Source organism: Engystomops pustulosus, chromosome 3 (assembly GCF_040894005.1).
Source record: "Engystomops pustulosus chromosome 3, aEngPut4.maternal, whole genome shotgun sequence".
NCBI classification, from domain to species: domain Eukaryota; kingdom Metazoa; phylum Chordata; class Amphibia; order Anura; family Leptodactylidae; genus Engystomops; species Engystomops pustulosus.
Window position 1 is genome coordinate 222,395,620 of NC_092413.1, and position 26,929 is coordinate 222,422,548.

General features: G+C 44.2%; 1 protein-coding gene across 1 annotated transcript; it reads left to right on the top strand.

The window, feature by feature from the left end:
* Nucleotides 1–1,440: 1,440 nt before the first annotated feature.
* CLU (clusterin) lies at nt 1,441–26,929 on the top strand. Its single transcript, XM_072143893.1, has 9 exons — nt 1,441–1,581; nt 8,235–8,317; nt 10,790–10,938; nt 17,523–17,693; nt 18,049–18,457; nt 19,626–19,733; nt 22,031–22,260; nt 26,378–26,544; nt 26,675–26,929. Exons 2-9 carry the CDS (start codon nt 8,239–8,241, stop codon nt 26,685–26,687), a joined length of 1,326 nt encoding a protein of 441 aa, XP_071999994.1. The 5' UTR covers nt 1,441–1,581; nt 8,235–8,238; the 3' UTR covers nt 26,688–26,929.

A 26,929-nucleotide genomic window follows, 5' to 3' on the forward strand; every position in this document is an offset into this window, starting at 1 on the left:
CAATCCTCTGATACCTGGAGGAGGCGCTGAGCTTGGTGGTTACACTCCTTTCTTGTCCTGTTGTTACCCTGTTATTTGCTCCCCAATCCTCTGATACCTGGAGGAGGCGCTGAGCTTGGTGGTTACACTCCTTTCTTGTCCTGTTGTTACCCTGTTATTTGCTCCCCAATCCTCTGATACCTGGAGGAGGCGCTGAGCTTGGTGGTTACACTCCTTTCTTGTCCTGTTGTTACCCTGTTATTTGCTCCCCAATCCTCTGATACCTGGAGGAGGCGCTGAGCTTGGTGGTTACACTCCTTTCTTGTCCTGTTGTTACCCTGTTATTTGCTCCCCAATCCTCTGATACCTGGAGGAGGCGCTGAGCTTGGTGGTTATACTCCTTTCTTGTCCTGTTGTTACCCTGTTATTTGCTCCCCAATCCTCTGATACCTGGAGGAGGCGCTGAGCTTGGTGGTTACACTCCTTTCTTGTCCTGTTGTTACCCTGTTATTTGCTCCCCAATCCTCTGATACCTGGAGGAGGCGCTGAGCTTGGTGGTTACACTCCTTTCTTGTCCTGTTGTTACCCTGTTATTTGCTCCCCAATCCTCTGATACCTGGAGGAGGCGCTGAGCTTGGTGGTTACACTCCTTTCTTGTCCTGTTGTTACCCTGTTATCTGCTCCCCAATCCTCTGATACCAGGAGGAGGCGCTGAGCTTGGTGGTTACACTCCTTTCTTGTCCTGTTGTTACCCTGTTATTTGCTCCCCAATCCTCTGATACCTGAGGAGGCGCTGAGCTTGGTGGTTACACTCCCTTCTTGTAACAATGTTTCCCAGGAAACCAAATAATAACATAAAAAAGATATCAAGTCATTGAAATTTAAGCAAAATTGAGAACCATGGGTCCAAACCCCTGACAGAACTCCTGAGGCGATGGGATCTCTCGTGTGATGGAACGGTGCAACACTTCTGGGCAGAGGCACCGCGCCTGGTGGTTAACGCTCAGTAATATTTCATTCTGTGTTCAGGAAATCTGACAATCATAGCACTGGAGGAGCGAACATGTGAATACACTGGACTCATCCTACATCAGACTCATTGGAGGGGGTCCAGGCTGCCTAGTATAGTACAAGTAAGAGAACCCCCCCCCCCTGCATATCTACAACCAGCTTACTGACAGTTTTCCTCTCAAAAGGGTTAACTGTCTGGAGCAGGAGCGAGTCATCCATTGCTCAATCCTCAGGTTACGAAACTTAGAAAGTTTTTCGGTAAGATGTGACATTTACCGAAAACTCTTGTTTTTGCAGATCTTTAGACATTTGTGATGGAGCAGACGGCAGCTCATGTGACCGCGACACAAATAACAGCGTCTTAAGACGTTTTCTGAGAAGTGATGCTCATAGATTCCATCCTCTCACTGACCACCTGGTGGCGGCTCTGGGCACTGCAGGTCTATTACACACGTCTCCCCCGGTGGCCACTGTCTGTACTGCAGCCCAGAGTCTCTTCTAGAAACATTCCTGGCTGCTGACTCTGAGCAGCGGAGGCCGCTATATAAAGCTCCGCATCTCAGCCGCATCACACAGCCAGACGTCTCCCAGGTAAGCAGCGCACTGCGACGTGCATGATGTAACCCTTGCAGCACTGCTTCATACCGTCATTCCTTATATTATGCATATGGAGCTGAGCTACGCTGTAGCGATGTACATGACTGATACATTGTAACCCAATCACCTAATAATAAATAATTATAATTATTTGACACAGAGTAACGAGAAGTAACAGGACATCAGGACACAATGGGGCAGATTTATCAGAACCGGTACAACGTGCACTATATGCAGTGTGTACTATGTGCAGTGTGTGTACTATGTGCAGTGTGTGTACTATGTGCAGTGTGTACTATGTGCAGTGTGTGTACTATGTGCAGTGTGTGTACTATGTGCAGGGTGTACTATGTGCAGTGTTTACTATGTGCAGTGTGTACTATATGCAGTGTGTACTATGTGCAGTGTGTACTATGTGCAGTGTGTACTATGTGCAGTGTGTACTATGTGCAGTGTGTGTACTATGTGCAGTGTGTGTACTATGTGCAGATTGTACTATGTGCAGTGTCCTGTATACTATGTGCAGTGTGTAATATGTGTAGTGTGCACTATGTGCAGGTGGTGTACTATGTGTAGTGTGTAATATGTGAAGTGTGTACTATGTGCAGTGTGTACTATGTGCAGTGTGTACTATGTGCAGTGTGTACTATGTGCAGATTGTACTATGTGCAGATTGTACTATGTGCAGATTGTACTATGTGCAGTGTCCTGTATACTATGTGCAGTGTGTAATATGTGTAGTATGCACTATGTGCAGGGGATATACTATGTGTAGCCTGTACTATGTGCAGGGTGTGTACTATGTGCTGGGTGTACTATGTGCAGGGTGTGTACTATGTGCAGGGTGTGTACTATGTGCAGGGTGTGTACCATGTGCAGTGTGTACTATGTGCAGTGTGTACTATGTGCAGGGTGTACCATCTGCAGAGTGTATTATGTGCAGGGTATACTATGTGTAGGGTGTGTACCATGTGCAGGGTGTGTACTATGTGCAGGGTGTGTACTATGTGCAGGGTGTGTACTATGTGCAGGGTGTGTACTATATGCAGTGTCCTGTGTACTATGTGCAGGGGGTCTACTATGTGCAGGGGGTGTACTATGTGCAGTGTGTGTACTATGTGCACTGTGTAATTTGTGCAGGGTGTACTATGTGCAGGGTGTAGTGTGTGCAGGGTGTACTATGTGCAGTTTGTACTTTGTAAAGGGGGTGTACTATGTGCAGGGTTTAGTGTGTGCAGTGTGTACTATGTGCAGATTGTACTATGTGCAGATTGTACTATGTGCAGTGTCCTGTATACTATGTGCAGTGTGTAATATGTGTAGTATGCACTATGTGCAGGGGATATACTATGTGTAGCCTGTACTATGTGCAGGGTGTGTACTATGTGCTGGGTGTACTATGTGCAGGGTGTGTACTATGTGCAGGGTGTGTACTATGTGCAGGGTGTGTACTATATGCAGTGTCCTGTGTACTATGTGCAGGGGGTCTACTATGTGCAGGGTGTGTACCATGTGCAGTGTGTACTATGTGCAGTGTGTACTATGTGCAGGGTGTACCATCTGCAGAGTGTATTATGTGCAGGGTATACTATGTGTAGGGTGTGTACCATGTGCAGGGTGTGTACTATGTGCAGGGTGTGTACTATGTGCAGGGTGTGTACTATATGCAGTGTCCTGTGTACTATGTGCAGGGGGTGTACTATGTGCAGTGTGTGTACTATGTGCACTGTGTAATTTGTGCAGGGTGTACTATGTGCAGGGTGTAGTGTGTGCAGGGTGTACTATGTGCAGTTTGTACTTTGTAAAGGGGGTGTACTATGTGCAGGGTGTACTATGTGCAGTGTGTGTACTATGTGCAGTGTGTACCATGTGTGTTGTGTACTATGTGCAGTGTGTACTATGTGAAGGGTATGTACTATGTGCAGGGGGTGTACCATGTGCAGTGTGTACTATGTGCAGTGTGTACTATGTGCAGGGTGTACCATCTGCAGAGTGTATTATGTGCAGGGTATACTATGTGTAGGGTGTGTACCATGTGCAGGGTGTACCATGTGCAGGTTGTGTACTATGTGCAGGGTGTGTACTATGTGCAGGGTGTGTACTATATGCAGTGTCCTGTGTACTATGTGCAGGGGGTGTACTATGTGCAGTGTGTGTACTATGTGCACTGTGTAATTTGTGCAGGGTGTACTATGTGCAGGGTGTAGTGTGTGCAGGGTGTACTATGTGCAGTTTGTACTTTGTAAAGGGGGTGTACTATGTGCAGGGTGTACTATGTGCAGGGTGTACTATGTGCAGTGTGTGTACTATGTGCAGTGTGTGTACTATGTGCAGTGTGTACTATGTGCAGTGTGTACTATGTGCAGTGTGTGTACTATGTGCAGTGTGTGTACTATGTGCAGTGTGTACTATGTGCAGTGTGTACTATGTGCAGTGTGTGTACTATGTGCAGTGTGTGTACTATGTGCAGTGTGTATACTATGTGCAGTGTGTACCATGTGCGTTGTGTACTATGTGCAGTGTGTACTATGTGAAGGGTATGTACTATGTGCAGGGGGTGTAGTGTGTGCAGGGTGTGTAGTGTGTGCAGGGTGTGTACTGTGTGCCGGGTGTACTATTTGCAGTGTGTATACTATGTGCAGTGTATACTATGTGAAGGGTATGTACTATGTGCAGGGGGTGTACTATGTGCAGTGTGTGTACTATGTGCAAGGTGTGTACTATGTGCAGGGTGTGTACTATGTGCAGTGTGTGTACTATGTGCAGGGTGTACTATGTGCAGTGTGTGTACTATTTGCAGTGTGTATACTATGTGCAGTGTATACTATGTGAAGGGTATGTACTATGTGCAGGGGGTGTACTATGTGCAGGGGGTGTACTATGTGCAGGGTGTGTACTATGTGCAGGGTGTGTACTATGTGCAGTGTGTGTACTATGTGCAGGGTGTGTACTATGTGCAGTGTGTGTACTATGTGCAGGGTGTACTATGTGCAGTGTGTGTACTATGTGCAGTGTGTGTACTATGTGCAGTGTGTGTACTATGTGCAGTGTGTGTACTATGTGCAGTGTGTGTACTATGTGCAGTGTGTGTACTATGTGCAGGGGGTGTACTATGTGCAAGGTGTACTATGTGCAGTGTGTGTACTATGTGCAGTGTGTGTACTATGTGCAGGGTGTACTATGTGCAGTGTGTGTACTATGTGCAGTGTGTGTACTATGTGCAGTGTGTGTACTATGTGCAGGGTGTGTACTATGTGCAGGGGGTGTACTATGTGCAAGGTGTACTATGTGCAGTGTGTGTACTATGTGCAGTGTGTGTACTATGTGCAGTGTGTGTACTATGTGCAGGGTGTACTATGTGCAGTGTGTGTACTATGTGCAGGGTGTACTATGTGCAGTTTGTGTACTATGTGCAGTGTGTGTACTATGTGCAGGGTGTACTATGTGCAGTGTGTGTACTATGTGCAGGGGGTGTACTATGTGCAGGGTGTACTATGTGCAGTGTGTACACTATGTGCAGTGTGTGTACTATGTGCAGTGTGTGTACTATGTGCAGTGTGTGTACTATGTGCAGGGGGTGTACTATGTGCAGGGTGTACTATGTGCAGGGTGTGTACTATGTGCAGGGTGTGTACTATGTGCAGTGTGTACTATGTGCAGTGTGTGTACTATGTGCAGTGGGTGTACTATGTGCAGTGGGTGTACTATGTGCAGGGGGTGTGCTATGTGCAGGGGGTGTACTATGTGCAGTGTGTGTACTATGTGCAGTGTGTGTACTAATGTGCAGTGTGTGTACTATGTGCAGTGTGTGTACTATGTGCAGTGTGTGTACTATGTGCAGTGTGTACCATGTGCATTGTGTACTATGTGCAGTGTGTACTATGTGAAGGGTATGTACTATGTGCAGGGGGTGTAGTGTGTGCAGGGTGTGTAGTTTGTGCAGGGTGTGTACTGTGTGCCGGGTGTACTATGTGCAGTGTGTATACTATGTGCAGTGTGTACTATGTGCAGTGTTTACTATGTGCAGTGTTTACTATGTGAAGGGTATGTACTATGTGCAGGGGGTGTAGTGTGTGCAGGGTGTGTAGTGTGTGCAGGTTGTGTACTGTGTGCCGGGTGTACTATGTGCAGTGTGTATACTATGTGCAAGGTGTGTACTATGTGCAGGGTGTACTATGTGCAGTGTGTACTATGTACAGCGTGTACTATGTACAGCGTGTACTATGTGCAGTGTGTATACTATGTGCAGTGTGTACTATGTGCAGTGTGTACTATGTGCAGTGTATACTATGTGAAGGGTGTGTACTATGTGCAGTGCCCTGTGCACTATGTGCAGCGTGTATTATGTGCAGCGTGTATTATGTGCAGCGTGTATTATGTGCAGCGTTTACTATGTGCAGCGTGTACTATGTGCAGTGTGTACTATGTTCAGTGTGTACTATGTGCAGGGTGTGTACTATGTGCAGGGTGTACTATGTGCAGTGTGTGTACTATGTGCAGTGTGTGTACTATGTGCAGTGTGTACCATGTGCGTTGTGTACTATGTGCAGTGTGTACTATGTGAAGGGTATGTACTATGTGCAGGGTGTGTAGTTTGTGCCGGGTGTACTATGTGCAGTGTGTATACTATGTGCAGTGTGTACTATGTGCAGTGTGTACTATGTGCAGTGTATACTATGTGAAGGGTGTGTACTATGTGCAGTGTCCTGTGCACTATGTGCAGCGTGTATTATGTGCAGCGTGTATTATGTGCAGCGTGTACTATGTGCAGCGTGTACTATGTGCAGCGTGTACTATGTGCAGTGTGTACTATGTTCAGTGTGTACTATGTGCAGGGTGTGTACTATGTGCAGGGTGTACTATGTGCAGTGTGTGTACTATGTGCAGTGTGTGTACTATGTGCAGTGTGTACCATGTGCGTTGTGTACTATGTGCAGTGTGTACTATGTGAAGGGTATGTACTATGTGCAGGGTGTGTAGTTTGTGCCGGGTGTACTATGTGCAGTGTGTATACTATGTGCAGTGTGTACTATGTGCAGTGTGTACTATGTGCAGTGTATACTATGTGAAGGGTATGTACTATGTGCAGGGGGTGTACTATGTGCAGGGTGTGTAGTGTGTGCAGGTTGTGCAGTGTGTATACTATGTGCAAGGTGTGTACTATGTGCAGGGTGTACTATGTGCAGTGTGTACTATGTGCAGGGGGTTTACTATGTGCAGGGTGTACTATGTGCAGCGTGTACTATGTGCAGCGTGTACTATGTGCAGCGTGTACTATGTGCAGCGTGTACTATGTGCAGTGTGTACTATGTGCAGTGTGTACTATGTGCAGGGGGTGTACTATGCGCAGGGGGTGTACTATGTGCAGGGGGTGTACTATGTGCAGCGTGTACTATGTGCAGGGTGTTCTATGTGCAGTGTGTACTATGTGCAGTGTGTACTATGTGCAGTGTGTACTATGTGCAGGGTGTTCTATGTGCAGTGTGTATTATGTGCAGTGTGTACTATGTGCAGTGTGTACTATGTGGAGGGTGTGTACTATGTGCAGGGTGTACTATGTGCAGGGTGTGTACTATGTGCAGGGTGTGTACTATGTGCAGGGGGTGTAGTGTGTGCAGGGTGTGTAGTGTGTGCAGGGTGTGTAGTGTGTGTCGGGTGTACTATGTACAGGGTGTATACTATGTGCAGGGTGTATACTATGTGCAGGGTGTATTATGTGCAGTGTCCTGTGTACTATGTGCAGTGTGTACTATGTGCAGTGTGTACTATGTGCGGTGTGTACTATGTGCAGTGTGTACCATGTGAAGTAATATGCAGGTGATGGAGACTGTCAGTAAGATGCTGGTGATGGAGCTGCTGCTGTTGGTGGATCTGTTATTCTTGTGTCCATTGCCCACATGTAACATGATGACTGAGCTGTGTGATTAACTCCTTCATTACCCAGTATAAGGTTATTAACAATCACTGTGTCCGGTCTCCAGTCACCCAGCTTTCCAGGACCCTGAATGGTAATGTGTGAGTGCAGTGTCCTAAGGTCTGGGAGGATTTGGGACCACCTTGAGGGGATCATATTACAGAGTGAAAGAGGGGATTCCGAACAATGTATCTTCTGTGTATAATGCTATAGTTATTGTATCCCAGCAGCCTCCTCTCCCTGCAGCCAATCACATTCTCGCATGTACAGAAGCATCTGTGTCACCAGCCAAGGTCACCCAGCACCGCCTGCGGGGGATATCTGGGGATGACAGTGACCCCCCCACACCGCGCTCCTAAATAATCACTATATATCGGTATATCCCCTGCAGAGAGCGATGCAGTGTATGCCCTGTCCTAGAGTCACCTCTCCCTGGGATGAAATGGCTGATAACAGAGAGTAACAGAGTATTATATATTATGGGAGGGGGCAGTCAGGACCCCGTGTCTCTGTGGTGTCGCCCCCTCTCCTGCAGGTTTCTGGGACGCGGTTACATAATCTCCTGGGCTGATTATAGTGGAATGTCCCCGGGGGGGAGACGTGTGATGTTATATAACAGCAGATACATAGAATATAATGCGGGCTCTGGCTGTGTAAATGTCTCCCTGCTGCAGGTGCCCCTATATACCGGTCCTGGTGCACTGTATGATGGGGACTGTATGTGTCCTTACAGAGAGATGAAGCCGCTCGCCCTCCTCCCGCTCCTTGTCCTGATCAGTGTCACAGAGGCGCTGCTCCCCCCCGAAAACCTGAAACGTGAGTATACCGCAACCACAACTATAATACTCCCATACTGCATCATAATACTCCCATACTGCATCATAATACTCCCATACTGTATCATAATACTCCCATACTGCATCATAATACTCCCATACTGTATCATAATACTCCCATACTGTATCATAATACTCCCATACTGTATCATAATGCCCCCATACTGTATCATAATACTCCCATACTGCATCATAATACTCCCATACTGTATCATAATGCTCCCATACTGCATCATAATACTCCCATACTGTATCATAATGCTCCCATACTGTATCATAATACTCCCATACTGCATCATAATACTCCCATACTGTATCATAATGCTCCCATACTGCATCATAATACTCCCATACTGTATCATAATACTCCCATACTGCATCATAATACTCCCATACTGTATCATAATGCTCCCATACACGATGACAATCATACTCCCATACTGTATCATAATACTCCCATACACTATGACAATAATACTCCCATACTGTATCATAATACTCCCATACACTATGACAATAATACTCCCATACTGTATCATAATACTCCCATACTGTATCATAATACTCCCATACACTATGCCAATAATACTCCCATACTGTATCATAATACTCCCATACTGTATCATAATACTCCCATACACTATGACAATCATACTCCCATACTGCATCATAATACTCCCATACTGCATCATAATACTCCCATACACTATGACAATCATACTCCCATACTGTATCATAATACTCCCATACTGCATCATAATACTCCCATACTGTATCATAATACTCCCATACTGCATCATAATACTCCCATACTGTATCATAATGCTCCCATACACGATGACAATCATACTCCCATACTGTATCATAATACTCCCATACACTATGACAATAATACTCCCATACTGTATCATAATACTCCCATACACTATGACAATAATACTCCCATACTGTATCATAATACTCCCATACTGTATCATAATACTCCCATACACTATGCCAATAATACTCCCATACTGTATCATAATACTCCCATACTGTATCATAATACTCCCATACACTATGACAATCATACTCCCATACTGCATCATAATACTCCCATACTGCATCATAATACTCCCATACACTATGACAATAATACTCCCATACTGTATCATAATACTCCCATACTGTATCATAATACCCCCATACACTATGACAATCATACTCCCATAGTGCATCATAATACTCCCATACTGTATCATAATACTCCCATACTGTATCATAATACCCCCATACACTATGACAATCATACTCCCATACTGCATCATAATACTCCCATACTGTATCATAATACCCCCATACTGTATCATAATACCCCCATACACTATGACAATCATACTCCCATACTGTATCATAATACTCCCATACACTATGACAATCATACTCCCATACTGCATCATAATACTCCCATACTGTATCATAATACTCCCATAATGTATAATAATACTCCCATACTGTATCATAATACTCCCATACTGTATCATAATACCCCCATACACTATGACAATAATACTCCCATACTGTATCATAATACCCCCATACTGTATCATAATACCCCCATACACTATGACAATCATACTCCCATACTGTATCATAATACTCCCATAATGTATAATAATACTCCCATACTGTGTCATAATACTCCCATACTGTATCATAAAACTCCCATACTGTATCATAATACCCCCATACTGTATCATAATACTCCCATACTGCATCATAATACTACCATACTGCATCATAATACTCCCATACTGTATCATAATACCCCCAAACTGTATCATAATACCCCCATACTGCATCATAATACCCCCATACACTATGACAATCATACTCCCAATAATACTGTCATATACAGACAGTCCCTGGGTTACAAACAAGATAGTTGAATTTGTATGTAAGTCGAAACTGTATATTTTATAATTGTAAATCCAGACAAAAATTTTTTTTTGCCCCAGTGACAATCTGAGTTTCAACATTTTTTGCTGTAATGGGACAAGGATTATTAATAAAACTTCATTACAGACACCTTACAGCTGATCATTGCAGCCTGGGGCTATAGTAACATCCAGAGAGGTCACCAGAGGTCACAGAGGGCAGAGGGGTCCGTCTGTAACTAGGGGTCGTCTGTAAGTCTGGTGTCCTTAAGTAGGGGACCGCCTGTAGTATTTGGTTTTTGGCGCACGCGATCGGATTTTGGCGCATCGGCGCTGGCATGCACGCAACAAAAATCGGGGGGCGTGGCCAAACGAAAACCCGACGGATTCGGAAAGACCCGAACACTCGTCCGAGAAGCCGCCGCTGGAACGCGAATGGAGCGGGTAAGTAAATGTGCCCCACTGTCTTTGAGTTGCTGGACACCTCTGCTGTGCTGGATGACACACTCAGCTCTGCTCCATCCCTCCCGCTGCAGAGATCTCGGAGGACGGCAGGAGGTACATCGCCGCACAGTTCGAGAATGCGCTGAGCGGGGTGAGACAGATGAAGATCCTCATGGACCAGACTGGACAGGAGCACCAGGAGATCCTGCGCTCCCTGGAGGAGACCAAGAGGAACAAGGAGGTCAGTGCTGTACCCCGTCACCACAGCAGCACAGAGGATTTCCAGGGAGCAGCAGTGTATTGCAGCTGTAGGATATCTCTACCAGAAGTGCAACATCCCCACGGGGGCAGCAGTGATCAGGAGGGGCAGGCTATGATGGTGGCTAGGCCGCAGGGGTTCTTATATTGGGAGGGTTAGAACAGAAGAAAAAAAGGCTGTCAGGAAACTCCTTACTTTGGAAGCTAGCAGGCCAGGAGATTGTCTGACCTGGAGACTAGAAGACCTGTAGACTAGCAGGCCTGGAGACTGTCTGACCTGGAGACAAGCAGGCCTGGAGACTGTCTGACCTGGAGACAAGCAGGCCTGGAGACTGTCTGACCTGGAGACAAGCAGGCCTGGAGACTGTCTGACCTGGAGAATGGCAGGCCTGGAGACTAGCAGGACTGGAGACTGTCTGACCTGGAGACTGTCTGACCTGGAGACTGTCTGACCTGGAGACTGGCAGGCCTGGTGACTGGCTGACCTGGAGACTGGCAGGCCTGGAGACTAGCAGGACTGGTGACTGTCTGACCTGTAAACTGTCTGACCTGGAGACTGGCAGGCCTGGTGACTGGCTGACCTGGAGACTGGCAGGCCTGGAGACTAGCAGGACTGGTGACTGTCTGACCTGTAAACTGTCTGACCTGGAGACTGTCTGACCTGGAGACTGTCTGACCTGGAGACTGGCAGGCCTGGAGACTAGCAGGCATGGAGACTGGCAGGCCTGGAGACTAGCAGGCATGGAGACTGGCTGACCTGGAGACTGGCTGACCTGGATACTAGCAGGCATGGAGACTGGCTGACCTGGAGACTGTCTGACCTGGAGACAAGCAGGCCTGGAGACTGGCTGACCTGGAGACTAGAAGACCTGTAGACTAGCAGGCCTGGAGACTGTCTGACCTGGAGACTGGCAGGCCTGGAGACTAGCAGGACTGGTGACTGTCTGACCTGTAAACTGTCTGACCTGGAGATTAGCAGGCATGGAGACTGGCTGACCTGGAGACTGGCTGACCTGCAGACTGGCTGACCTGGATACTAGCAGGCATGGAGACTGGCTGACCTCCAGACTGGCTGACCTGGATACTAGCAGGCATGGAGACTGGCTGACCTGGAGACTGGCTGACCTGGAGATTAGCAGGCATGGAGACTGGCTGACCTGGAGACTGGCTGACCTGAAGATTAGCAGGACTGGAGACTGTCTGACCTGGAGACTGTCTGACCTGGAGACTGGCAGGCCTGGTGACTGGCTGACCTGGAGACTGGCAGGCCTGGAGACTAGCAGGACTGGTGACTGTCTGACCTGTAAACTGTCTGACCTGGAGACTGTCTGACCTGGAGACTGGCAGGCCTGGTGACTGGCTGACCTGGAGACTGGCAGGCCTGGAGATTAGCAGGACTGGTGACTGTCTGACCTGTAAACTGTCTGACCTGGAGACTGTCTGACCTGGAGACTGTCTGACCTGGAGACTGGCAGGCCTGGAGACTAGCAGGCATGGAGACTGGCAGGCCTGGAGACTAGCAGGCATGGAGACTGGCTGACCTGGAGACTGGCTGACCTGGATACTAGCAGGCATGGAGACTGGCTGACCTGGAGACTGTCTGACCTGGAGACAAGCAGGCCTGGAGACTGGCTGACCTGGAGACTAGAAGACCTGTAGACTAGCAGGCCTGGAGACTGTCTGACCTGGAGACTGGCAGGCCTGGAGACTAGCAGGACTGGTGACTGTCTGACCTGTAAACTGTCTGACCTGGAGATTAGCAGGCATGGAGACTGGCTGACCTGGAGACTGGCTGACCTGCAGACTGGCTGACCTGGATACTAGCAGGCATGGAGACGGGCTGACCTCCAGACTGGCTGACCTGGATACTAGCAGGCATGGAGACTGGCTGACCTGGAGACTGGCTGACCTGGATACTAGCAGGCATGGAGACTGGCTGACCTGGAGACTGGCTGACCTGGAGATTAGCAGGCATGGAGACTGGCTGACCTGGAGACTGGCTGACCTGGAGCCTTGCAGGCCTGGAGACCGGCTGACCTGCAGACTGGCTGACCTGGAGATTAGCAGGCATGGAGACTGGCTGACCTGGGGACTGGCTGACCTGGAGACTGTCTGACCTGGAGACTGTCTGACCTTTAGACTGGCTGACCTGGATACTAGCAGGCCTGGAGACTGGCTGACCTGGAGACTGGCTGACCTGGAGGCTGGCAGGCATGGAGACTGGCTGACCTGGAGACTGGCTGACCTGGAGCCTTGCAGGCCTGGAGACTGGCTGACCTGGAGACTGGCTGACCTGGAGACTGGCTGACCTGGATACTAGCAGGCATAGAGACTGGCTGACCTGGAGACTGGCTGACCTGGAGCCTTGCAGGCCTGGAGACTGGCTGACCTGCAGACTGGCTGACCTGGAGATTAGCAGGCATGGAGACTGGCTGACCTGCAGACTGGCTGACCTGGAGACTGGCTGACCTGGATACTAGCAGGCCTGGAGACTGGCTGACCTGGAGACTGGCTGACCTGGAGACTGGCTGACCTGGATACTAGCAGGCCTGGAGACTGGCTGACCTGGAGACTGGCTGACCTGGAGACTGGCTGACCTGGATACTAGCAGGCCTGGAGACTGGCTGACCTGGAGACTGGCTGACCTGGAGACTAGCAGGCATGGAAACTATAGTGAACACCCTTGGCTTGCTGGAATGTCAGCCTGGACTAGTGGTCAGTTTTGGTGGTAGTGTTGCTCAATGCAGTATAACCAGGGGAAGAAATATGTAATTCAATATAAAGGGATCCTGGGACAGGGGCCTCATTACCTGAGTAGGGGAAGGTAATGGGGTCATCAGTCCCAGGAGTAATGGCACTACTCTAGGATATAACAGAAGGAACAGAGTCTCACAGCAGTACAAAGTGGAAAAGATTGACTGATCGGTAAAAGGCCATAGACTGAGTGTGATATAACGCAGGGTCTGTAGCAGCACAGAGTATTTCAGCAGAGGAGTGTACAGATCTTGTGGGTGGCCGCTGATGAAGACTACATGATGGACAGAGCAGAGTCCACAGCAGCACAGAGTACTTTAGGAGAGGACATTGTAGCTCAAAGGCTGGAAATAAGGTAATAAAGAAAGGAGCAGAGTATTTCAGCAGAACAGAGTATTTCAGCAGAACAGAGTATTTCAGCAGAGGAGCCCATTGATCTTAGAGAAGGTTACAGAATGAGAGTTATAAAGTGGGAAAAGTAGCATCTCTCAGCAGCACAAAGTATTTCAGGAGATGAGTATGATGCCAGGTCACACCGTAAGTTGCAGGTGATGTCACTATACTCATGATGATGATGATGTCACTTTACTCATGATGATGATGTCACTATACTCATGATGATGATGATGTCACTATACACATGATGATGATGTCACTATACTCATGGTGATGATGTCACTATACTCATGGTGATGATGTCACTATACTCATGGTGATGATGTCACTATACTCGTGATGATGATGTCACTATACTCATGATGATGATGTCACTATACTCATGATGATGATGATGTCACTATACACATGATGATGATGTCACTATACTCATGGTGATGATGTCACTATACTCATGGTGATGATGTCACTATACTCATGGTGATGATGTCACTATACTCGTGATGATGATGTCACTATACTCATGATGATGATGATGTCACTATACTCGTGATGATGATGTCACTATACTCATGATGATTATGATGTCACTGTACACATGATGATGATGTCACTATACTCATGATGATGATGTCACTATACTCATGATGATGATGATGTCACTATACACATGATGATGATGTCACTATACTCGTGATGATGATGTCACTATACTCGTGATGATGATGTCACTATACTCATGGTGATGATGTCACTATACTCATGGTGATGATGTCACTATACTCATGGTGATGATGTCACTATACTCATGGTGATGATGTCACTATACTCATGGTGATGATGTCACTATACTCATGGTGATGATGTCACTATACTCGTGATGATGATGTCACTATACTCATGATGATGATGATGTCACTGTACACATGATGATGATGTCACTATACTCATGGTGATGATGTCACTATACTCATGGTGATGATGTCACTATACTCATGGTGATGATGTCACTATACTCGTGATGATGATGTCACTATACTCGTGATGATGATGTCACTATACTCATGATGATGATGATGTCACTGTACACATGATGATGATGATGTCACTGTACACATGATGATGATGATGTCACTATACTCATGGTGATGATGTCACTATACTCATGGTGATGATGTCACTATACTCGTGATGATGATGTCACTATACTCATGGTGATGATGTCACTATACTCATGGTGATGATGTCACTATACTCGTGATGATGATGTCACTATACTCATGATGATGATGATGTCACTATACTCATGGTGATGATGTCACTATACTCATGATGATGATGTCACTATACTCATGGTGATGATGTCACTATACTCATGATGATGATGATGATGTCACTGTACTCGTGATGATGATGTCACTATACTCATGATGATGATGATGTCACTGTACACATGATGATGATGATGTCACTGTACACATGATGATGATGATGTCACTATACTCATGGTGATGATGTCACTATACTCATGGTGATGATGTCACTATACTCGTGATGATGATGTCACTATACTCATGGTGATGATGTCACTATACTCGTGATGATGATGTCACTATACTCATGATGATGATGATGTCACTATACTCATGGTGATGATGTCACTATACTCGTGATGATGATGTCACTATACTCATGATGATGATGATGTCACTATACTCATGGTGATGATGTCACTATACTCATGATGATGATGTCACTATACTCATGATGATGATGATGTCACTATACTCATGGTGATGATGTCACTATACTCATGGTGATGATGTCACTATACTCATGGTGATGATGTCACTATACTCATGGTGATGATGTCACTATACTCATGGTGATGATGTCACTATACTCGTGATGATGATGTCACTATACTCATGATGATGATGATGTCACTATACACATGGTGATGATGTCACTATACTCATGGTGATGATGTCACTATACTCATGATGATGATGTCACTATACTCATGATGATGATGATGTCACTATACTCATGGTGATGATGTCACTATACTCATGGTGATGATGTCACTATACTCATGATGATGATGATGTCACTATACACATGGTGATGATGTCACTATACTCATGGTGATGATGTCACTGTACACATGATGATGATGTCACTATACTCGTGATGATGATGTCACTATACTCGTGATGATGATGTCACTATACTCGTGATGATGATGATGTCACTATACTCATGATGATGATGATGTCACTATACTCATGATGATTATGATGTCACTGTACACATGATGATGATGTCACTATACTCATGGTGATGATGATGTCACTATACTCATGGTGATGATGATGTCACTATACTCATGATGATGATGATGTCACTATACTCATGGTGATGATGATGTCACTATACTCATGATGATGATGATGTCACTATACTCGTGATGATGTCACTGTACACATGATGATGATGTCACTATACTCGTGATGATGATGTCACTATACTCATGATGATGATGATGTCACTGTACACATGGTGATGATGTCACTATACTCATGGTGATGATGTCACTATACTCATGATGATGATGTCACTATACTCATGATGATGATGATGTCACTATACACATGGTGATGATGTCACTATACTCATGGTGATGATGTCACTATACTCATGGTGATGATGTCACTATACTCATGGTGATGATGTCACTATACTTGTGATGATGATGATGTCACTATACTCATGATGATGATGATGTCACTATACTCGTGATGATGATGTCACTATACTCATGATGATGATGATGTCACTATACTTGTGATGATGATGATGTCACTATACTCATGATGATGATGATGTCACTATACTCATGATGATGATGATGTCACTATACTCATGATGATGATGTCACTATACTTGTGATGATGATGATGTCACTATACTCATGATGATGATGTCACTATACTTGTGATGATGATGATGTCACTATACTCGTGATGATGATGTCACTATACTCATGATGATGATGATGTCACTATACACATGATGATGATGATGATGTCACTATACTCATGGTGATGATGTCACTATACTCATGATGATGATGATGTCACTATACTCGTGATGATGATGATGTCACTATACTCATGATGATGATGATGTCACTATACTCATGATGATTATGATGTCACTGTACACATGATTATGATGTCACTATACTCGTGATGATGTCACTATACTCATGGTGATGATGTCACTATACTCATGGTGATGATGTCACTATACTCATGATGATGATGATGTCACTGTACACATGGTGATGATGTCACTATAGTCATGATGATGATGATGATGTCACTATACATTATTCGTTTTCCTCACTTGCAGGAAGCCCTCAGATCTGCGCAGGTGTATGAGCAGCGCCTCTCGGACGCTCAGGAGATTTGTAATGACACGGTGCTGGCGCTGTGGGAGGAGTGTAAACCCTGCTTAAAGCAGAGCTGCGTCCGCTTCTACTCCAAGACGTGCCGCAGCGGCTCCGGCCTGGTAGGACGTCAGGTGAGTGTGTTGTAGCAGAGCCATGTTGTAGTATTTGCTTGCAATACCATGCCAGACCACACGGAGTGCTGTTAATGCCCACATACTGGGCAGGAGACTCTCATCACTCCAGAGGTGTAACATAAACGTGCAGTACCATGCCAGACCACAAGGAGTGCTGTTAATGTCCACACACTGGGCAGGAGACTCTCATCACTCCAGAGGTGTAATATAAAAGTGCAATACCATGCCAGACCACACGGTGCGCTGTCAGGACAAGCACTCATGTAGCACACTGCTCTGCGTCGCCACCTAGTGCAGCTATCAGCATGTCCGCTAGTCGTCCAGTGACTCCAGTGTGTTCTGTCATCCACAGTTTGAGGAGTTCCTGAACCAGTCGTCTCCATTGTCCATATCCATGAATGGAGACAAGATGGACTCCCTGAGCCGCCAGGACGAGCAGCAGCACATGAGCCTGGAGGACCTGGAGGACGGCTACAGCATGGTGGAGGACAGCGTGGACGAGCTCTTCCAGCACAGCATCAAAGCCTTCGCCCAGATGAAGCCCTTCGTCTCTAGTCCCTTCCAGCAGTCATTTAGCGCCCCCTTGTGGGGTCCCTTCCCGTTTGAGAGACTCAACTTCCCCTTCACCCGCCACACCCGCAGGGAGCGCTCTGCCCTCTTTGACCCGTTTTTCTCCGGTAACTTTGAGTCGCTGTTTGAAGCCGCAAAGAAGATGATGGAGAGGCACAGCCAGCTGGCGGAGCAGGGGGCAGAGGGGAGAGGTACATGATACCACCTCATGTAGTCCTTACACACCAGTATATATATATATATATATATACAGCACCAGCACAAGTCCCTACAGTAGAAGAACTGCTTGTGGAGACAGCAACAGCACAAATCCCAGTTTGTTACAATGTTTAGAGTCCATATAGTCTCCACTGAACACAATTGTATCCACTTCTCCACTGGACATGGAGGACCTATTGTGGTCCATTTATTCAAAGGTCTTATAATTAGGGGAATGCTTAGAGATCGGACCCCCCCAAAATTCACCACAGAGTACTTCCCCAAGCAGTGGTGTCATGCCCCCGGGTCACACGGCCCAGATGCAGCCTAGCTGCAATACTATGTACAGCCACTATACAATGTATGGTCCTGTGCCTCAGGTCCTGTGCCTCAGTGATCACCTAAATGCACTTCAGATTTTCGCTATTGGCAAACGTTGGACAACCACCAACCTCTCCTAAGGATGTTTAAAAAATAAGACCTTTGGAATACCCCTTTAATTTTGAGGCCATACCTTGTAAAATACAAAAGTGAGAATTATTAAACATCTTTTCCCCAGTTTTCTAGCCTAAAAAAGATGCAAATTTTCACTTAGACCTTTAAAGGAGTGAGAAAATCTAGAAGGGGTGGGGTTAAATATTTTTGACAAAAATTTGTGTAAGTTTTAGCACAAAACTTTATGTTCTCTGTTTAAAGGAAATCCACCACCTGGATGAAGGATTGTAAACCCAGCACACTGACATACGGGTGTGCGCCCCCTCTGGCAGGATCCGCTCTTCTCTTAGCTTCCTATGCCCTGGTTTTTAGAAAAAAGGCTTTGAGAATTATGCAAATGCATAGATGTTAATAGAACATGGGGCCTCAAGCTCATTTGCATAATTTTTAAAGCCTTTTTCTCTTAAAAACAAGGGCTGGAAGAGGGGGCACACACCAGTATGTCAGTGTTCTTGGTTTACAATGCTTCATCCTGGTGCTAGATGTCCAAGCCAACCTATAGAGGTGCCAAGTCTCAGAAGAGTCTTGTGCTACCTAAACAATGAGGTGCTCTTTAGTCCAACTAACATTTTTGATAGTCCATCAGAAGGTTGTGGAATTACATGGCGACTCTTCTCTCTTTCTAGAATCATTAACCTCCTGATAATTTTGACTGTTTATGATCAGGGAATTCCACAGATGACAAGATGGTCTGCCGGGAACTGAGGAGGAACTCTGCCGGATGCCTGAGGATGAAGGAGAAGTGCGAGAAGTGCAAGGAGATCCTGGCCATCGGTAAGAAGCCGCGAGGAACTAGTAAGATATTCAATAAGGTTCCGGGGGTAAGATGGAGGAGATGTAGATGCTGATATTGTAGATGATTTAGATCTTGTTCATATCGGTAGTGATGATGATGATGATGGTGATGATGATGGTGATTTTTATGTTGATGTATTTGTAGATGATGAAGGTCATGGCTGAGTAGATGTTTATGTTGGTGAAGATAAAGTGGATAATAATGATGCATGTGCCACATCCCCCACCGGGGCCTAGCCTTTTCTTGGGGCCCGGAGGCAACCGGAGCCCAGAATACCCGAGTGGCTGGCGGTTGCGGCCTAGGGCGCGCTAGTGTCACGGTGCATGGTATGGGGACTGGAGGGCTGTCCTACAGCCTGGCAGGTCTCCAGCAGGTGGTGTGTGCAAGAAATATGGAGGGAGAGGCTGATGCAATGGTTTCTCCCTGGGACAACCCTTGAGGTGTCTGTAGGATGAGTCCCTGGGTAATGGATGGGGAAGCCCGTGGTGGTGACAGCCATATCCAGAGATCAGACAGAGCCAACATTGTGCAAATCAACTTACAGTTCTTTATTCAACAGCAGGCAATGGCCAAACAGTGGCAGCAGATTCAGCAAGCTGGAAGGGTCATGGAGGTAGCTGGTCCGCAGGAAGGTTGTACACCACCTGCTATTAGCTTCGGGCTGGGCTGGTAGAGATCTACTATGTAGATGATGAAGAAGATGATGAGGGAGGTCCTGCTCATGTAGATGATGGAGCTCGTAGTCATGTAGATGATGAAGAAGATGATAATGGAGGTCCTGGTCATGTAGATGATGAAGAAGATAATGATGGAGGTTCTGCTCATGTAGATGATGGAGCTCGTAGTCATGTAGATGATGAAGAAGATGATGATGGAAGTCATGATCATGTAGATGATGAAGAAGATAATGATAGAGGTCCTGGTCATGTAGATGATGAAGAAGATGATGATGGAGGTCCTGCTCATGTAGATGATGGAGCTTGTAGTCATGTAGATGATGAAGAAGATGATGCTGGAGGTCCTGCTCATGTAGATGATGAAGAAGATGATAATGGAGGTCCTGCTCATGTAGATGATGAAGAAGATGATAATGGAGGTCCTGCTCATGTAGATGATGGAGCTTGTAGTCATGTAGATGATAAAGAAGATGATGATGGAGGACATGCTCATGTAGATGATGAAGAAGATGATGCTGGAGGTCCTGCTCATGTAGATGATGAAGAAGATGATAATGGAGCTCGTAGTCATGTAGATGTTGTAGGTGAACAGGCAATGATATCGATGATGGTCATGTAATTAATTGGGAGATCTTGGTCACATACAGCAGATTATTAAGAGAGTGAAGATGTAGATGATTATGAAAAAAAAAGTTCATGTAGATGACGATGAAGATGACAGCGGTGTAGATTGTGATGGTGATGAATGTGTAGATAATAATGAAGATTACGGTCACGTAGATGATGATGAAGAAGACGTAGATGATGATGGACATGTTAAAGATTAATATGGTGGTGATCATGGTTATAATTGGGTGTGTGATTAGATGATGGTCAACTAGAGGGTTTTGTGTTGAATGTACATGGACATGATGGACATGAAAACCTTTATGTACAGTAAACACGGTGTAGAGAAAGGCCATGGTCATGGTGGTCATGGTGGTCATTTAGATGATTATGTAGCTGATGATGGACTAGGAAAAGCTTATGGACATGGTGGTCATGGTGGTCATGGTGGTCATGAAGGTCATTTAGATGATTATGCAGCTGATGATGGACTAGGAAAAGGTAATGGACATGATGGTGATGTAGATGATGGTGGAGATTGTGATGGAGCTGATGATATAAATAATGGTGGATTAGATGATGTAGATGTTGGTCATGAAGAAGGTGGTGGTCCATGTGGAGGTAATGATTATGATGAAGTAGGTGATGAAGATATCAGAAGAAGTTTATGATGAAGGGTTATGAGATAAATCAGAAAATAATAATCTTGCTGATGTTGGGATGGGTTGCAGATGACAAGGAATGGTCATGTAGATGCAGTTGTTGATGATTATGTAGAAGGTAACGATGATGTACGTAGCGTATGGATGAAGATGGTGATGATGGCGCAGATGGAGATCAAGTAGATGTTTTTGATGATGGAGGAGTTTGAAGTAATGAGTAATGAAGACCTGGCGCCACTATTTATTAATCTGCCGCACTCAGCATATTCCACAGGCAAACGGATATAATTGTGGGCCAATGACTGATGATATATGTCTTCTCCTGCCCAGACTGCACCAGGAGTGACCAAATGCAAGGAAACCTAAAGGAGACGTTTGAGGAGTCCATCCGTCTCTCCGAGACGTTCACCAGGCAGTACGAGGACCTGCTGCAGAGGTTCAGAGAGAAGATGCTCAATACCACCACAGTATTAGAGGACCTGAGTGAGCAGTATGGATGGGTGTCTAAGCTGGCCAACCTCACCCAGAGCGATAAGGGAGGGATATTCCAAGTATCAACAGTGAGTACAAAGAGTATTGTAACCAATATGTATATTCCTGTACATAGGGGCAGTATTATAGTAGTTATATTCTTGTACATAGGAGGCAGTATTATAGTAGTTATATTCTTGTACATAGGGGGCAGTATTATAGTAGTTATATTCTTGTACATAGGGAGCAGTATTATAGTAGTTATATTCCTGTACATAGGGGGCAGTATTATAGTAGTTATATTCCTGTACATAGGGGGCAGTATTATAGTAGTTATATTCCTGTACATAGGGGGCAGTATTATAGTAGTTATATTCCTGTACATAGGGGGCAGTATTATAGTAGTTATATTCTTGTACATAGGAGGCAGTATTATAGTAGTTATATTCTTGTACATAGGGGGCAGTATTATAGTAGTTATATTCTTGTACATAGGGGGCAGTATTATAGTAGTTATATTCCTGTACATAGGGAGCAGAATTATAGTAGTTATATTCTTGTACATAGGGGGCAGTATTATAGTAGTTATATTCTTGTACATAGGGGGCAGTATTATAGTAGTTATATTCTTGTACATTGGGGGCAGTATTATAGTAGTTATATTCTTGTACATAGGGGGCAGTATTATAGTAGTTATATTCCTGTACATAGGGGGCAGTATTATAATAGTTATATTCTTATACATAGGGGACAGTATTATAGTAGTTATATTCTTGTACATAGGGGCAGTATTATAGTAGTTATATTCTTGTGCATAGGGCCAGTATTATAGTAGTTATATTCCTGTACATAGGGGGCAGTATTATAGTAGTTATATTCCTGTACATAGGGGGCAGTATTATAGTAGTTATATTCTTGTACATAGGGGGCAGTATTGTAGTAGTTATATTCTTGTACATAGGGGGCAGTATTATAGTAGTTATATTCCTGTACATAGGGGGCAGTATTATAGTAGTTACATTCCTGTACATATGGGGCAGTATTATAGTAGTTATATTCTTGTACATAGGGGGCAGTATTATAGTAGTTATATTCCTGTACATAGGGGGCAGTATTATAGTAGTTATATTCCTGTACATAGGGGGCAGTATTATAGTAGTTATATACTTGTACATAGGGGCCAGTATTATAGTAGTTATATTCCTGTACATAGGGGGCAGTATTATAGTAGTTACATTCTTGTACATAGGAGGCAGTATTATAGTAGTTATATTCCTGTACATAGGGGGCAGTATTATAGTAGTTATATTCCTGTACATAGGGGGCAGTATTATAGTAGTTATATTCCTGTACATAGGGGGCAGTATTATAGTAGTTATATTCTTGTACATAGGGGGCAGTATTATAGTAGTTATATTCTTGTGCATAGGGGCAGTATTATAGTAGTTATATTCCTGTACATAGGGGGCAGTATTATAGTAGTTATATTCCTGTACATAGGGGGCAGTATTATAGTAGTTATATTCTTGTACATAGGAGGCAGTATTATAGTAGTTATATTCTTGTACATAGGGGGCAGTATTATAGTAGTTATATTCTTGTACATAGGGGGCAGTATTATAGTAGTTATATTCCTGTACATAGGGGGCAGTATTATAGTAGTTATATTCCTGTACATAGGGGGCAGTATTATAGTAGTTATATTCCTGTACATAGGGGGCAGTATTATAGTAGTTATATACTTGTACATAGGGGCCAGTATTATAGTAGTTATATTCTTGTACATAGGGGGCAGTATTATAGTAGTTATATTCCTGTACATAGGGGGCAGTATTATAGTAGTTATATTCCTGTACATAGGGGGCAGTATTATAGTAGTTATATTCCTGTACATAGGGGGCAGTATTATAGTAGTTATATACTTGTACATAGGGGCCAGTATTATAGTAGTTATATTCTTGTACATAGGGGGCAGTATTATAGTAGTTATATTCCTGTACATAGGGGGCAGTATTATAGTAGTTATATTCCTGTACATAGGGGGCAGTATTATAGTAGTTATATTCCTGTACATAGGGGGCAGTATTATAGTAGTTATATACTTGTACATAGGGGCCAGTATTATAGTAGTTATATTCTTGTACATAGGGGGCAGTATTATAGTAGTTATATTCCTGTACATAGGGGGCAGTATTATAGTAGTTATATTCCTGTACATAGGGGGCAGTATTATAGTAGTTATATTCCTGTACATAGGGGGCAGTATTATAGTAGTTATATACTTGTACATAGGGGCCAGTATTATAGTAGTTATATTCCTGTACATAGGGGGCAGTATTATAGTAGTTATATTCTTGTACATAGGGGGCAGTATTATAGTAGTTATATTCCTGTACATAGGGGGCAGTATTATAATAGTTATATTCCTGTACATAGGGGCCAGTATTATAGTAGTTATATTCCTGTACATAGGGGGCAGTATTATAGTAGTTATATTCTTGTACATAGGGGGCAGTATTATAGTAGTTATATTCTTGTGCATAGGGGCAGTATTATAGTAGTTATATTCCTGTACATAGGGGGCAGTATTATAGTAGTTATATTCTTGTACATAGGGGGCAGTATTATAGTAGTTATATTCCTGTACATAGGGGGCATTATTATAGTAGTTATATTCTTGTACATAGGGGGCAGTATTGTAGTAGTTATATTCTTGTACATAGGGGGCAGTATTATAGTAGTTATATTCCTGTACATAGGGGGCAGTATTATAGTAGTTACATTCCTGTACATAGGGGGCAGTATTATAGTAGTTATATTCTTGTACATAGGTGGCAGTATTATAGTAGTTATATTCTTGTGCATAGGGGCAGTATTATAGTAGTTATATTCCTGTACATAGGGGGCAGTATTATAGTAGTTATATTCTTGTACATAGGGGGCAGTATTATAGTAGTTATATTCCTGTACATAGGGGGCATTATTATAGTAGTTATATTCTTGTACATAGGGGGCAGTATTGTAGTAGTTATATTCTTGTACATAGGGGGCAGTATTATAGTAGTTATATTCCTGTACATAGGGGGCAGTATTATAGTAGTTACATTCCTGTACATAGGGGGCAGTATTATAGTAGTTATATTCTTGTACATAGGTGGCAGTATTATAGTAGTTATATTCCTGTACATAGGGGGCAGTATTATAGTAGTTATATACTTGTACATAGGGGGCAGTATTATAGTAGTTATATTCTTGTACATAGGGGGCAGTATTATAGTAGGTATATTCTTGTACATAGGGGGCAGTATTTTAGTAGTTATATTCCTGTACATAGGGGGCAGTATTATAGTAGTTATATTCTTGTACATAGGGGGAAGTATTATAGTAGTTATATTCTTGTACATAGGGGGCAGTAATATAGTAGTTATATCCTTGTACATAGGGGGCAGTATTATAGTAGTTATATTCCTGTACATAGGGGGCAGTATTATAGTAGTTATATTCCTGTACATAGGGGGCAGTATTATAGTAGTTATATTCCTGTACATAGGGGGCAGTATTATAGTAGTTATATTCCTGTACATAGGGGGCAGTATTATAGTAGTTATATTCCTGTACATAGGGGGCAGTATTATAGTAGTTATATTCCTGTACATAGGGGGCAGTATTATAGTAGTTATATTCCTGTACATAGGGGGCAGTATTATAGTAGTTATTTTCTTGTACATAGGAGGCAGTATTATAGTAGTTATATTCTTGTACATAGGAGTCAGTATTATAGTAGTTATATTCCTGTACATAGGGGGCAGTATAATAGTAGTTATATTCCTGTACATAGGGGGCAGTATTATAGTAGTTATATTCTTGTACATAGAGGGCAGTATTATAGTAGTTATATTCTTGTACATAGGGGGCAGTATTATAGTAGTTATATTCCTGTACATAGGGGGCAGTATTATAGTAGTTATATTCCTGTACATAGGGGGCAGTATTATAGTAGTTATATTCTTGTACATAGGGGGCAGTATTATAGTAGTTATATTCTTGTACATAGGGGCAGTATTATAGTAGTTATATTCTTGTACATAGGGGGCAGTATTATAGTAGTTATATTCCTGTACATAGGGGGCAGTATTATAGTAGTTATATTCCTGTACACAGGGGGCAGTATTATAGTAGTTATACTCTTTTACATTCCTCTTCCAGGCATCCTCCAGTATTGGGGGGGAGCCCTCTGAGACCACTGTTACGGTGAATCTATTTGATTCTGAGCCTTTCACCTTCTCTGTCCCGGGCCACATCCACATGGAGGATCCTAAATTTGCTGAACTTGTAGCTGAAGAGGCTTTGAAGAGATTCAAGAAAGAAGTCATGTAAGTTCTCTATGATGGCAGATTATGAGGTGTACATACATACAGTGTCCTGTAGTTGGTGGTATTATGGGCTGTGTTTCCCATACATTGGGGAAGTGGGGTAACATCTGATGTCTCTCTTATCTCATAGTGAGGCCGCCTGATTGGACGCCGGGGCTGAGTAGCCGCATGCTGCCTTCCATACCCCAGTAGGACTCCGCCTTCACTGTCCTGATCCAGATCGCCCAGTATTCCGGGACCGACGCCTATATTACGCTCCCGTTTTGGCGCTAACACCTCGTATTACTACTGTTACTATATTACTACTGGTTCTAATGTTTGCTGCTTTTTTTAGGGACCAAAAATAGAAAAAAAAACAATAAAAGAAAGGACCTTTAGTGTTCAA